We start from the raw sequence: 16,220 nt of genomic DNA on the forward strand, positions 1-16,220 counted from the left end.
TGTCTCTAACTGTGTGAGAGACACATCTTATCTGACAATAATACACCTACCATTGGAATACCTCTGTCTCCTGTCTTACTTTAATGTTCTGTGTGCGTGCGTGCGTGCGGGCATGCGTACATGCGTGTGTGCATGCCTACATGCGTGCGTGCCTGCGTGTGTGTGCGCGCGCCCCTCACGTGCAGACACAAACACACGCGTAGCGTGGGGGGAAAAACGCCATGAAGCAAAGATTTGAGTTGCAAATGTTTGCTTTAAAGAATATATATTCAAAGATTTGCAAAAACGGTCAAGACTTTTAAAAAATAGCAGATCTACACGCTCATATAGCGTGCTATGAGCTTGTAGATCTGCTATTTTTGAATAGCCAAATCAATCTAAAAATGCGTACACAGATGTGTGTGTTCCAGGATTGATCGGGTTAATCCACACTACATGATGTGTTTGTTTGCTGGAGGGGAGGGGAGGGTGTGGGGGGGAGTGGGGGGGGCTGAGTGGGGCGTTCATGCACTCTGCCTACCGGCCCGGCTTTGACTTGTCCCGTCCCGTGTGACCAGACCAGGCTGCTACAGGCTAACTCTCTTTAAACACTCAACTTTACAGAAGTTCTCAGTTTTTTTCCCCTATTTTTGCCAGTTTAGTTTCCCATCCTTAACTCACATCTTTTGAATCAGCTTTATATTCAATCTTCTGAATTAATTCTCGGATTGTAATTTACACTTTTATGATTCAAATGTATTTTTTAATTTACATCTTCGGAATTAATTTTACGGATTATGATTTTTCATCTTCTGAAATTAACTCTGGGATTATAATTAACTTTATTACGCGCGTTCGTTTTGTCCTCCTGTCTGTCTGTCTGTGTGCTTCTGGACATGGAGACCTGTGTGTGACCCCGGGTCACTGACCCTGACCCTGACCCAGACGCACTCCGCACGGAGGTAGAGATTAACCCCACTGGTCACTCCATCCATCCATCCATCCATCCATCCATCCGTCCCTCCATCCATCATCCACAACCAGAACCATTTGGATAAGATAGGATGTTAAACAATTGGCTCCTCAAATGGTGTGGATTTGGCAGCCTTCGGATTGGTTCAAACGTCGCCAAACGGAGAACCAGAGAGCGTTTCTGAAGCCCCGGGAGGGAGTCCACGTTTCATCGGGAGTAAGAGGAGCAGTGGGAGGAGGAGGCAGGATGAGGCGTAGATACCAGGGCGTCTTGATGCTGCTGACCACGGCGGGCGCCTTCTGCGCCTTCAGCCTGATGACCATCGCCGTGGGAACGGACTACTGGCTGTACTCCCGGGGGATGTGTCGTCCCAAGCACCACTTTGAGAACGAGACCATCCGCAAGAACGAGGAGGTCCTGACCCACTCTGGACTGTGGAGGACCTGTTGTACTGAAGGTAGGTTCTGACTCTGAAGGTAGGTCCTGACCCACTCTGGACTGGGTAACAACGATCTAGTACCACCCATCCATAAAACAAACATGGGCAAATTCTCCTTCTACAGCACTGCCACCCAGGTGTGGAACAGTCTAAGAGCCCATCCCTCAAAATATGCAGTTCTCTGGGCTCATTTAAAACAGCCCTGAAAATTCACCTTTCAGGAGGCCAAAAAAGGAGATAGTACTATTTTCCCGTTTGACAGACAACCCCCCCCCCCCCCCCACACACACACACACACACACACACACACACACACACACACACACACACACACACACACACACACACACACAATTGTTGTACATATACATCATGATTATTTTTTTCTGCATTTTTTTGTTGTTGTTTGTACATGTAGTGTTATTTTTTCTGTATTTTTTGTGTTGATATTTGAACTATTGGTGCCACTATACAGTACATGACTGAAATGAATACCAAGGACCTCAATGTAAACAAGACCACAAGGACGTTTTTGAACAGACCTTTTAGACAAAGTATTTTAAACGTAACTGTGCTGTTTTACATTTTTTCCTAATAAAATATTCAATCAATAAATCAATCAATGAAAGGTCCTGACTCACTCTGGACCGTGGTGTACTGAAGGTATAGGTTCTGCTGTCTGAGAGAGAACCTTTTTTATGACAAATACGTTTTGTAGTTCCAAACTGTCCAGCTTAATTCAAATCAAGCGTTATGGGGTATGACATGGTGGTATTGGTACATTGTGTTCATTCAAGGGTTCCCAGAAACACTTTCATGGAAACTAAGCAATACAATACAACCTTTTCAGGCCAAGGACCCCCTAGCTGTGAGAGAGATAAAGCAGGGACCCCCTACTCTATATTGTATAAAATTGTGTTTCAGATTTTTTTTTTTTTTCACTTAGTCTGCTCTTTTTTTCCCTCTACACCTATAGCCTCTTTGCCAAAAATAGCAGATCTACAAGCTTGTGGATCTGCTATTTTTGGCTAAAGTTCTCTCAGAAAAGGGGATGCTAGGGTTCAGAGTGATTAATGCCAGAGGTATTTCTGAATATTTCTTGCCAGTGCCAGAGATTTTTCATTGAAAAAAAAAAGTACTCAGGAGCCGAGATAAATAATGTTTAAGTTTTAAGTTAACAAGGAAGTGGATAGGAGTCTATATCTTCGATAAATCATATCTCCTTGGTCTTTGGGTCAAATTGGCACGTGGCGGCTATAAATAGGTTTGCGTAGATCTACGTGATTGGCATGCAATGTGAGTTAAGGTAAAAAAAAAGAAATATCACACAAAGATTTGGCGGACCCCCTGTAGTAGCTCTGAGGACCCCCTAGGGGTCCCGGACCCCCTGTTGAAGACCCCTGTCATAGATATAGCCAGATTAGCCATGTAAAAAAATAAGCGAGACGATTAACACTTGTTCATCAATACTTGTCAAACATAAGCCTATAGGCTACTAATGATGAAATGAAAAAGACATGGAGTGTCAAGATTATTCAATATTTAAGTGAGATCATAAATAAATCAAAAAAGGTTTTACATTCAGTAACCCTACATTATAACACAACCCATTCAAACCAGGAAAGCATCTGTGTCACTTTGGATTCATACAGCAAAAAAAAAAACAGAAAACTGTAGCATGGGCCTCAGCAGGTCTAAATGGACTAAAGTACTGTGTGTCCACCAATAGTACATGATGGAATTGTAATAAAACCATATTTGATAGACATAATTATCGCCTACATGTTACTGATTATAGAGAATGTTATATCCTATCCTATCCTATCCTATCCTATCCTATCCTATCCTATCCTACTACTTTAATTGAAATGACCTCCAAAATATGTCAGGGGTTGGTCAACACACGAACACTCCACTTGCCTCCAAACTTGCCACAGACTGTTAATCAGAGCTCTGGCTATAATATAGGCTTCTTACCCCACCTTCAATGTACTTACATATTATACGGTTAATATAAAACTACATTTCCTACTACATCTTAACATTTTAGCCACAGCAGCTTTCCTTCTTTCCTTCCTTTTCTGGCCGCAGTATCTTTTTATTCAATTAGTCGATTAACCATGATCAGTCATAACCATAAGGACTTTACACTGCAGCTACCACTGCAGAATATGGACTGTGATGTGATCGGGCCTAGATGTGAAACCTCTAGTTATTGTAATCCGTTCTATATTTCCTGCTCGCATTTCCATTGTGGTCAATTTATATGTATTCAATTCATCAAAAAAGTATGAAAAATAAATGAAAATAACAACAATGTACAAGGAGAAAAGGGAAGACAGCCTTTCTATGGGCATTTGCATGAACCTCCTCTTGTGTTCTCCTGATGGATGTGTTTACATTCACATTTATATAATTGGTTCATTGTGTCTCCATAGAGATGTGTGTTTTGTGATGTTGGTAACCATGGTGACATGAGGCCACGGCAGCATCGATACGGATCAATCGGCGGAGCTGATAGGCTGATAGGGGGTGTGGTTTATCAATACCGTGTCCACATCATTAAACAAGTTCAGTGCCGATCAGCACAGAGAACTATTGATTGTTACGCATAGACCGAAGCCAGCGGAGCGCTACTTCACTTTCTCTCTGCTTTCACTGCATGTTGCACTTTATAAAAGCACTTTTCAGGGCTGGGAGAGGTCCTCACGTTGTTTACCACCATGTAAAGATACTCTAGTTACAAGTAGAAGGTTTTGTTGTAATAAAAAAAAGTACTTGAGTGAAGGTACAAATGTATTGCCATCACATTGTACCTAAAGTAAAAGTACTCACTATGCAGAAATGTCCTATTTCAAGCTTTATTTAAAAATGTAGAGCAGCCTGCACACCGGCTTTTCAAGGTAAACGATCACTTTGATTGAATACGTTATTATTAACAATGTGTAAACATTACAGTGGTACCATTTAACAATGAGTGTTGGATGGATAAGATAAAAAGCCCTAGGGCCCTGGCCCAGTTGGGGGGGGGGGGTCATTTCTGGGGTTAAACTTAGAATATCTACAAAAAAAAACGTTGGGGGGGGGGGGGTCATTTCTGGGGTTAAACTTCCAATATGTACAAAAAACTGTTGTGGGGGCGGGGTTGGGCATTTCTGGTATCAACCCATTTAGACCTGTTGTAACCTATACGTTGTTATACCTTTGAATCAGGGAGCCACCTCTGTGTCTCATTAGTTGTTGCTATAAATATAGCAATATCATTTTTTATACATTTTTGAATTTCAACCTTTTCAGAAAACTTTTCAGAAAAAGGTTTTAGGAGGCGTTTTTAGAAACGGCCTCAGGTCTAAATGGGTTAAGCTTAGGAGACTTTTCTAGGACCACTTACACATTGCAGACACGTGCTCTTTTATGGCTATTTTGAACGAGGGTAAGGAGTCACCCTTACTGATGTTTGTTGGAAGGGCGTTCCAGGTTTTGGTGGCATGGCAGTAGAACCTGTGTTTGTGCTCAAACTGGATCGAGTTGAGATCAGTGGAGCTTCCTCTGGTGTGAGTCTTTCACGTTGTTGAAGTGGCCTGTTAGGTATAAGAGTATCCCTGTTTTATTGAGAATCTTGAAGACAAGGCCCAATGCATGTTGTTTCACTCTGTCCTCCAGCCTGAGCCATCCCACCCTAGCATATTGAGGGTTAGGTGTTGATAGGTCTAAGGACTATGTATTTTATGTATAATATTGATATCTGCCTAACTCAGGTTATATAAAATGTACTTCTCAATCCCACTGTCAAGCTGTCAACTTTCCCCTAGAAGTCAGGTCAGTGCATGTGTTTGATAAACTTTCTACAGGAGACATATTTCATTCTGTTTGTAACCTTGTTGTTGCAAGGCTCGTGGAACGCAATCATATTGTTAGTTAGGAGCAATTGTTTTCAGAACATACAGGACTTGGTCACCCCGAACGTTGGGGCTGATTAAGCCTATAAATCTGAAGGAAGGTCACGTTATCAAGTCCTTGGTTGCTAGGGAAACGAAGCAAGATGGCCACCGCTGAAGATAACATGGAGCCATAATATGTAAACAATTATGTCATTGTTACGTAGCCAGGATACGTTGCCTTGGTAACCCACCTGATACGATACTGTAAAACTATCTTCCACACTGACCAGCTCAGAGAGAGAGCACTTAGCCTAGAACTCATCTGTACTCTAAGCCTCCGTCTGTTCTCTCGAATACAGTAATCAATTTCTATACATGGCTGTGTGTGTGTATGTCTTATTGCTTCTTGAAATGAATCAGAACTTCAAGGGTAATAAGATTTTTCTTTATAATAAGGTATAGGCTTCAAATTCCTCTCTTATCAGGTGTGATCTAGGTGAGAGGCGAAGTAGTAACCTGACCAGTAACCTGTTTGTTTTGAGAGGTCTGAAGCTTTGTTTTTAATGACGCCTTTGTGGTGCTAAAGTACCATGAGGTGCATGCATAGTCGAAACATTGGATGAGTGCTCCAGCTAGTGTCTTCAGTGTGTTCCTACTGACCACCGAGGAGATCCTGAATAGAAATCTTGTTCTTTGATTGATTTTTCTGATTACTTTTGTTGCCATTTTTTCACTTGAAACGTTGGCCTCTAAAATACAACTCTCTTCCTTGTGATAACATTGTCGCCCACTTTGACTGTGAAGTCTTTGGCCCTGCTGAGTTTAATTCTGGACCCAAAAAGAATTGATTCAGTTTTTCCCAGTAATGATAGTTTGTCATCAGCGAGCCAGCTGCAGCTTTTTCAACCTGTACTGTGTCCTTGCCCCGAGACCAGGAGTGCCGACTATAGTGATTGATGAGTTGAAGGCAATTGGTTTTGATAGTGCATCAGTGAACTGGATGAAATCCTATGTGGAGGCAAGAGAACAGGTGTTGGATGTGAACGGAACCCTGTCCTCCCCCCTCTCTGTGAGCTGCGGCGTTCCTCAAGGAAGCATACTAGGGCTTTTATTATTCTCCTATTATACATAAACGACATGCCATCAGCTTGTGTCTACAGTTTGTTCTCGTTCGTGGATGACTCGGCAGTAGAGTGATTTAAAGTGTCAAACGCCTTTTGGAGGTCCAGCGTGATCATGCTGCAGTGCAGTATTTGCCCGAGTCAACCTCACGGTTGATGGAGTCGGTCAAATACAGCAGGCAGGTGTCAGTGGAGTGAGATGTTCTAAATCCAGATTGGAATTTGCACATAGGTTTTTTTCATTAGGGTACTTTTCGACAGAGTGCTGCACTATGAGCAGTGAGCACAGAGTGCCGCACTATGAGCTTGTAGATCTGCAATTTTTTTTTTATCTTGTAAGTGTGTGCAAATCTTTGGATATACATATATTTGTTTTAAAAGCTGTTTTAAAAAAAACTCTTTTGCTTCTGGGGGTCCCTGGAAAAATACATTTGAGATGGGGGTCCACGGCCAAATACATATAATTTTGGGGGTCCTTGACATGAGAAAGTTTGAGAACCACTGTTGTTGTTGCTGCAACTTGTTCTACAATGACTCAGCTTTACTGATGGCATACAGCTTCAGGGCAAAGTCCTCATCATCCACCCCAATGATTTTTAAAGCCTTTATTTTGGGTAATGTCTATAGCTGCCTGACCGAGAGTGGTCTGTGTGGCATTCATCCAGGCTAGAGGCAGGACTACTCCATAATTGTACTCCTGACCTGGGTTTTGTAGATGTTGGCTCTGCCTTTAGCACCAAGCTTGTTGTCCACAGCTTTGGCAGTGCTCCAAGACGTTGTCCAACGCATGCGCATGCTGCGTTCGCATGGGCAGATTCAAAGATACAAAGATACCGGCTTCGAATGCTATCAATCCACTGAATGGGACATTATCACTTTTTATCAAACGATTGAATGGTCTACGTCAGGGGTGATGGAGAGGGCCACTGTATTACCACTCTCACTCCAGAGGACCACATTGGATATAGTGTCGAGCCATTGTCACACAAAAGTAGCAATAAATTGTGTTTCAGATTAAACTATTTTTTTACTTGGTCTTCTTTCTCTCCACATCCATAACTCTTTGCCGCAAATAGTCGATCTACAAGCTCACAACGCCTTATATGTATTCAATTCATCAAAAAAGCATAAAAACGCGAGGCGTTGTGAGCTTGCAGATCTGCTATTTTCGGCTAATGTTCCCCTCAGAAAAAAGGAATTCTAGGGTTGAAGTGGTTAATGTAAAAAAAAAAAAAATCTCACAAAGATTTGGCGGACCCCCTATAATAGCTCTGAGGACCCCCTAGGGGTCCCCCCGGACCCCCTGTTGAAGACCCCTGACTTCGACGTGGTAATGTCCCATTCAGTGCATTGACAGCGTCTGTCGCTCTGTTGCTTTGTGTCGTTGACGTCATCAAGCTTGGCTGCGTCATCGGAGCGCTACAGTTTTGTATATTTGTATGTGGAAGTTGAACCCAGCTCAATTTGTATCTTTGTATCTTTTGTAGCAGATCTACAAACGTTGGATGTTGCTTTGTCTTCATGTCGCTGTGTTTCCATTGAACATGAATGGTAGACTGTGTCTTTGTATCTGTCTGTGTGAACGCAGCATCACAGATAGAGATGTATCTGTCTGTGTGAACGCAGCATCACAGATAGAGATGTATCTGTCTGTGTGAACACAGCATCACAGATAGAGATGTATCTGTCTGTGTGAACGCAGCATCACAGATAGAGATGTATCTGTCTGTGTGAACGCAGCATCACAGATAGAGATGTATCTGTCTGTGTGAACGCAGCATCACAGATAGAGATGTATCTGTCTGTGTGAACGCAGCATCACAGATATATATGTATCTGTCTGTGTGAACGCAGCATCACAGATATAGATGTATCTGTCCGTGTGAACGCAGCATCACAGATAGAGATGTATCTGTCCGTGTGAACGCAGCATCACAGATAGAGATGTATCTGTCTGTGTGAACGCAGCATCACAGATATAGATGTATCTGTCTGTGTGAACGCAGCATCACAGATATAGATGTATCTGTCTGTGTGAACGCAGCATCACAGATAGAGATGTATCTGTCTGTGTGAACGCAGCATCACAGAGAGAGATGTATCTGTCTGTGTGAACGCAGCATCACAGATAGAGATGTATCTGTCTGTGTGAACGCAGCATCACAGATAGAGATGTATCTGTCTGTGTGAACGCAGCATCACAGATAGAGATGTATCTGTCTGTGTGAACGCAGCATCACAGATAGAGATGTTGGACAGTTTATGTTGTGTGTTTGTGTATAGGAAGCATTCCGGGGACTGTGCTAATACATTGTGTATTTTTATGTATGTGTGTGTGCGTGTGCGTGTGTGCGACTGTGCGTGTGCACGTGTGTGTGTGTGTGTGTGTGTGTGTGTGTGTGTGTGTGTGTGTGTGTGTGTGTGTGTGTGTGTGTGTGTGTGTGTGTGTGTGTGTGTGTGTGTAGGTGCGTACAGAGGAGTGTGTAAAGACATTGAACACTTCCCAGAGGATGCAGATTATGAGCAGGATACAGGAGAGTACCTCCTACGTGAGTAACGCACAATACAGTATATATATGTACTATTAAACACTAATTTTCATCCTTATATTCATTATAATAGGACCACTCACTAATTTATCCAAAGAGTAAGAATATATGTATTATGTATGTATACATACATATATGTATTTGTTCACCAAACATATTATTGAGTTCATTAAATGTAACTCAATATCATAAAGGACACACAGTCACATATTGTGCCTTTGTTTATTGTTGGAACACAGTTGTTATATGACACGATTGAGTTCCCTATCTATGGGGATTTATTATAGAGAGAATACTTCCATGACCCAGAGCTAGTGGTAATGACGTCTATATGTCCTCACTGATGCTCATTATAAGATGTCTGTCCTCACTGTGTGTCTCAGAGGAGGGCTGTGGACAGTTCAGAGACCTGACTACCAGTGACGTCATCGGTAGCCAGGTTTGGTAATATCAAACCAGATTTTTAAACATATTTTTTCTTTCTTGTTTTGTCTTCTATTTCAGCATGCTAACTTTACAGGAGGAGAAAGGCTGTAGTTTATTTTCTTCTTCTTTTTGTCACTAGTAGACGGGTTTCTGAACTGTCCACAGACCTCCTCTGAGACAGAGTGAGTAGACAGAGATGGTGGCATATTATAATGAGCATTAGTGAGGACCAATTAGTCTATATGAAGATAAGGTTGAAAGTGTGTTAAGTGCTCCTTTAACATACAAAACCGTGGACATCCTCTCCTCTCCTCTCTCTAGGTATGGTGAGAGCATCCAGTCTGTTTCCCATAGTCAGTGTGTGTTTGTTGTTCCTGGGAGGAGTGTGTGTTGCAGCCAGTGAGTTCTACAAGTCACGACACAACGTCATCCTCACTGCTGGGATCCTGTTTGTTTCTGCAGGTAGACCACACACACACACATACACGCACACACACACACACACACACACACACACACACACACACACACACACACACACACACACACACACACACACACACACACACACACACACACACACACACACACACACACACACACACACACACACACACACACACACATATACAGTACTATAGGCTTTGACTTTTTAACTGTGGCCCGAATATGAACAAACTTGGGAAACTCAACAATAAATGTTTCAGTCTTGGTTCACGGGTACATGCGTGGCGACTGACACTTATCACAGACACTGAACACAATGTTATCCAATGCCTTACCAGCTACCAGCTCAGGGGCTGGAATTTCAAAAGGGCACCTATTGGATTTGTTCCCCTTTTTTTTTTAAACAATTACCATACTTTTAGGCCCGAAAACCCCAAAAATCCGAAAAGGTGTCATTCTGTGCTTAATGTCCTCAAAGTCACGCACCCAACAAGCTTTGAATTGAGCAGATTGGACCTATTGTTCCAGAGACAATGGCCAAAACATCTTGAAAACGGCCACTTTCGCCGGTTTTCGATCACCGGATTTTGTTCGAGTTTTGGCCATTGTCGTCTTTCTTTAATAACACGGGCTAGGAAGGTCGTACGGTGACAAAGTAGATACCTGAGGAAAGTTAACTTTGAGATGCATCCAACACATCCACTGCCAATTCCGTCGGCCTTACCGTTAGGCCGCCAGGGGCAGTTGAAATCTTTTTTTTCTTTATCAGTCTGGAGAGGGCATTTCTTTAGCGATGGGTAAAAGGGCAGGGGCTCAAGCCCCCTTTCATGTCTATGTGTGCACGTGCATGCACCAACTTAATCCCTCTGCATCGTGTTCCCTCAGGCCTCAGTAACGTCCTCTGCATCGTGTTCCATCAGGCCTCAGTAACGTCCTCTGCATCGTATCCCATCAGGCCTCAGTAACGTCCTCTGCATCGTATCCCATCAGGCCTCAGTAACATCCTCTGCATCGTATCCCATCAGGCCTCAGTAACATCACATGCATCGTGTCCCATCAGGCCTCAGTAACATCACATGCATCGTGTCCCATCAGGCCTCAGTAACATCCTCTGCATCGTGTCCCATCAGGCCTCAGTAACATCCTCTGCATCGTGTCCCATCAGGCCTCAGTAACATCCTCTGCATCGTGTCCCATCAGGCCTCAGTAACATCCTCTGCATCGTGTCCCATCAGGCCTCAGTAACATCCTCTGCATCATGTCCCATCAGGCCTCAGTAACATCCTCTACATCATGTCCCATCAGGCCTCAGTAACATCCTCTGCATCGTGTCCCATCAGGCCTCAGTAACATCCTCTACATCGTGTCCCATCAGGCCTCAGTAACATCCTCTGCATCGTGTCCCATCAGGCCTCAGTAACATCCTCTACATCGTGTCCCATCAGGTCTCAGTAACATCCTCTGCATCGTGTCCCATCAGGCCTCAGTAACATCCTCTACATCGTGTCCCATCAGGTCTCAGTAACATCCTCTACATCGTGTCCCATCAGGCCTCAGTAACATCCTCTACATCGTGTCCCATCAGGCCTCAGTAACATCCTCTGCATCGTGTCCCATCAGGCCTCAGTAACATCCTCTACATCGTGTCCCATCAGGCCTCAGTAACATCCTCTGCATGGTGTCCCATCAGGCCTCAGTAACATCCTCTACATCGTGTCCCATCAGGCCTCAGTAACATCCTCTGCATGGTGTCCCATCAGGCCTCAGTAACATCCTCTGCATGGTGTCCCATCAGGCCTCAGTAACATCCTCTGCATCGTGTCCCATCAGGCCTCAGTAACATCCTCTGCATCGTGTTCTCTCAGGCCTCAGTAACATCCTCTGCATCGTGTCCCATCAGGCCTCAGTAACATCCTCTGCATCGTGTCCCATCAGGCCTCAGTAACATCCTCTACATCGTGTCCCATCAGGTCTCAGTAACATCCTCTACATCGTGTCCCATCAGGCCTCAGTAACATCCTCTACATCGTGTCCCATCAGGCCTCAGTAACATCCTCTACATCGTGTCCCATCAGGCCTCAGTAACATCCTCTGCATCGTGTCCCATCAGGCCTCAGTAACATCCTCTACATCGTGTCCCATCAGGCCTCAGTAACATCCTCTGCATGGTGTCCCATCAGGCCTCAGTAACATCCTCTACATCGTGTCCCATCAGGCCTCAGTAACATCCTCTGCATCGTGTCCCATCAGGCCTCAGTAACATCCTCTGCATGGTGTCCCATCAGGCCTCAGTAACATCCTCTGCATGGTGTCCCATCAGGCCTCAGTAACATCCTCTGCATCGTGTCCCATCAGGCCTCAGTAACATCCTCTGCATCGTGTCCCATCAGGCCTCAGTAACATCCTCTGCATCGTGTCCCATCAGGCCTCAGTAACATCCTCTGCATCGTGTCCCATCAGGCCTCAGTAACATCCTCTGCATCGTGTCCCATCAGGCCTCAGTAACATCCTCTGCATGGTGTCCCATCAGGCCTCAGTAACATCCTCTGCATCGTGTCCCATCAGGCCTCAGTAACATCCTCTGCATCGTGTCCCATCAGGCCTCAGTAACATCCTCTGCATCGTGTCCCCTCAGGCCTCAGTAACATCATCGGCATCATCGTCTACATATCGGCCATGTCGGGCGACGCGCAGCAGGACAACAAGAAGACCCACGAGTACGGCTGGTCCTTCTACTTCGGAGCGCTGTCCTTCGTCCTGGCGGAGATGGCGGGCGTCCTGGCGGTCCACGTCTTCATCGAGAAGCACCGGCAGCTCCGCACCAACGGCCGCTGCTCCATCAGGAAGCCTCCTCCCGTCGTGCGCACCTCCTCCTTCTACCGCAACCGCTACTACAACTACAGCCGCAGCAGGAGGTGCGTTATTTATTCATTTCTAAAGATATTTTTGGGGGTTTTCTGCTTTTATTCAGATACAGTGTCAGGACAGCAGAGTCACTGCCCATCTTTCGCCGCAGGCTGAAAACCCACCTCTTCAGGAAACAGGTATACTCTTAGTTGCTTGTTTTAGCAGAAAATGCACTTCAGACTTCTGGTGATTAGTAGTTTCGTTCCCTACCTATGTTGAATGCACTTATTGTAAGTCGCTTTGGATAAAAGCGTCTGCTAAATGACTGTAATGTAATGTAATGTACAGTACAGTGAAGAGTAACAGGAAACAGGGAGAGAGAGACGCAGCAACGGTAGTCAGGCTCAGGAATCGAACTCGCAACTCGCTGACTGCAGGCATTAGAGCCTGTTTGTGGTGTTCGCCTTAACCACTAGGGCTAGGCCATCGGCATCCTCAATAAACCCATCTGTTATGAAACCCATTGTATACTACACCAGACCAGACCAGGCCATGTTTGTTTGGTTCGGTTTGGCTAGAAACTACAATATGACGTCTTTCTGCTAGTAGCCGAACTACGGCTACTGTGATTGGTCAAAAGTTGGTCAGACGTGCACGGTGAGCCTGATCTATTTAGTTTTGTTTCCGCAATCGGCCCAAGCTAGACTTCAGGCTTCAGTGAAAAGCAGCGATAGTTTGGAAGAGACGTTAGGCTGTATCTCGTCTCACAAGCCAACTTCCAGGAGGTACAAACACCTCTGAAATCTCTCTCTCTCTCTCCATTCTTAAACACAGTATAGCTAGAAAGGACAAAGCCTCCATTCCTCTGTCACACATTCCCCACAGCATGCTGCGGTATCCAGATATTAAAACCATCGGCAGTGGTGTAAAGTAACTAAGTACATTTACTCAAGTGCTGTACTTAAGTACAATTTTTAGGTACTTTTACTTTACTGGAGTATTTCCAATTACCAGTACTTTTACTTCGACTCCACTACATCTCAGAGGCAAATATTGTACTTATACTCCCCTACAATTATTTGAAAACTTAGTAGTTACTTTGCAGATATACATTATTAATAATAATAATTATTATTATAAAACATACATTAACCACTTTAGTCCTATTTTATACCTATGCTATTTGAAAATAGCCGATCTACAAGCTCACAAAGCGTCGCATTGCGACACGTTGTGAGCTTGTAGATCGTCTATTTTCAAACATTTTTGTACTTTTACTTTTGGTACTTTAAGTACATTTTGATACCAATACTTTTGTACTTTTACTCGAGGGAATTTTGAATTCCGGACTTTTACTTGTAACAGAGCAGTACTACATTGCCATAGGCGGCGGGTGAGTTTGACAATTTATAGGTTATTGAATTCTTATTTTTGCCTGATTTTACTGGTTTATTATCAAAAAAAATACTAAATAATGCTGCGCACATTTATTATATATAATTTGCACAATTCCCAGAATTTCCCAGCATAACATTTGGGAAGGCTTAGCCTACCCGAGCCTTCATTACCCGCCGCCTATGTACATTGCAGTATTAACACTTTTACTTAAGTAAAACATCTGAGTACTTTTTCCGCCACTGACCATCGGTTCCAGCCGTGCTGCCTGGCTGTACTCGACGCTGCTTCAGTCAGCGGCTCAACAGCGCAAGCCGTGGTGGTCTGTTGTCTGATTTAGTTCATTATTAGGCTGCCCTATAGCTTGTCTGATTTCTTGTCTAGAGGGGCGGATTTAAAATCAGGGGAGAGAGAATGCGCCTGATCCCAATGGTTCACCGATCTGTCCGTCAACCCCGCCCCGCTCCGCATAACATTTGGAGCGACGCCCACTGCACTCTGGTTGGTTGAGGATGACTCCCACAGACTTCCTATGCCCGGAACATCGACTCGCTGGTCCATGGCTTTTATTTTTTAGCAAAAATAAAAAATAAAAGCCTGGAGATCGAGGCTAGTTCATTATTGTCTCCGCCAGGCCGAAGGCATGGCATGGCAGAGGGTGTTTTGCACCCTGTCCGTCCGTCCGTCCATCCGTCCGTCCATCCGTCCATCCGTCTGTATACGTCTGTGAACAGCTAATCTCCGGCACCGTTGGCTTGCTCGCAGCGAAACTGTGCACACACACTCCCTGGATGCCAACTCAGAACCTCTGCCCCACATTGTTCACATGGGCCTGTTATAGCGCCACCAGGAAGCCGTTTTTTTGCTAAACACATTTTTTGACAGTACTCCTACAGATTCTGTCCAAACATCACACAAATGGGTACACAGTATCTCTATAGTCATTAAACAAAACAGGTCTTTCAGATTGGCTTACAAAGTTTGCAGGAGTGCTTCTGTTTTGAACAAAATGCCTCAAATAATGTGCAATTTCTGTGAAACTTTGCACACACAGTCCCACTAGGCCGAGGCAGAAATGCCACAACATTTTGAAATCAGCCTGATGGTGGCGCTATAACAGGCCGATTCGTGTTTGTACCTTTAACTGCACCAACTTATATTATATTATATTATCTTATCTCGTCTTATATCTTATTTTAGGTGCAGTTACCGTAGCAACCACAGTGGAGGAGGCGGGTCCTTCAGGAGAGACAGCAGCGATCAGAACCACGTGTCGGTGCCTCCGCCCGACCCGTCCGTCACGCCGCCGCTGAGCGGCCTGTCCGTCACGCAGCTGCCGCTGGGCCCCGACTTCATGCTGTACGACCTGACCACGCCCCTGACCACACCCCCGACCACGCCCCTGGCCACGCCCCTCAAGGACGGCAAGGCGGACGGCATGGCCGCCAACCACGTCAACACTGCTGCTACGCACAACGATGTGGACGCTCTGACTGGGAACTGTGCTGCTAGTAGGAGGACCACCCCTGTCTGAGAGAGGAGAGAAGAGGAGAGGAGAGGAGAGGAGAGGAGAGGAGAGGAGAGGAGAGGAGAGGAGAGGGGAGGGGAGGGGGGGAGGTTTGATTGATTGATGTACTGATATATGTGAATGACATGTCTTCAGCTTGCGACTGCAAACTGTTCCTGTTCGCAGATGACTCGGCTCTGCTGGTCTCGGACAGGGACAGGCTGCAGGTTGAGAAAACTCTCAGCACTGAACTCAACAAGATCTGCATCTGGCTCTCCGACAACAAACTTTCATTACACCTGGGTAAAACTGAATCCATCCTCTTTGGGTCCAGTCCTAACCTTAGCAAGGCTGAGAGTTTCACGATCCAAACAACACGCTATTTGTGGAGGATTGATCGTCTAGTAAGTAAGAATACTCTGAAGATTCTTGCAGTGGCCCTCATACAAGGTCATTATGATTATGCATGCACTTCATGGTATCACAACACCTCCAAGGCCTTAAAAACAAGGCTCCAAACATCCCAAAACAAACTTGTAAGGCTACTACTTGGCCTCAATCACAAAACCCATCTAACCCATGCTCATTTTGCTAGGATTGGATGGCTTAGGGTTGAGGACAGAGTACAGCAACTTGCTATGGGCCTGGTCTTCAAG

The 16,220-nt window shown here is 44.7% G+C and overlaps 1 protein-coding gene across 1 annotated transcript; it reads left to right on the forward strand.

The window, feature by feature from the left end:
- Positions 1-1,222: 1,222 nt before the first annotated feature.
- On the forward strand, positions 1,223-15,591 carry LOC311056065 (voltage-dependent calcium channel gamma-3 subunit-like; the record flags this gene model as incomplete). Its single annotated transcript, XM_084072426.1, has 5 exons — positions 1,223-1,409; positions 8,859-8,942; positions 9,690-9,830; positions 12,451-12,730; positions 15,258-15,591. Exons 1-5 carry the CDS (start codon positions 1,226-1,228, stop codon positions 15,589-15,591), a joined length of 1,023 nt encoding a protein of 340 aa, XP_083928552.1. The 5' UTR covers positions 1,223-1,225.
- Positions 15,592-16,220: the final 629 nt, after the last annotated feature.

The sequence above is a fragment of the Gymnoscopelus microlampas genome (assembly GCF_963454915.1).
Source record: "Gymnoscopelus microlampas genome assembly, chromosome: 2".
NCBI classification, from domain to species: Eukaryota; Metazoa; Chordata; class Actinopteri; order Myctophiformes; family Myctophidae; genus Gymnoscopelus; species Gymnoscopelus microlampas.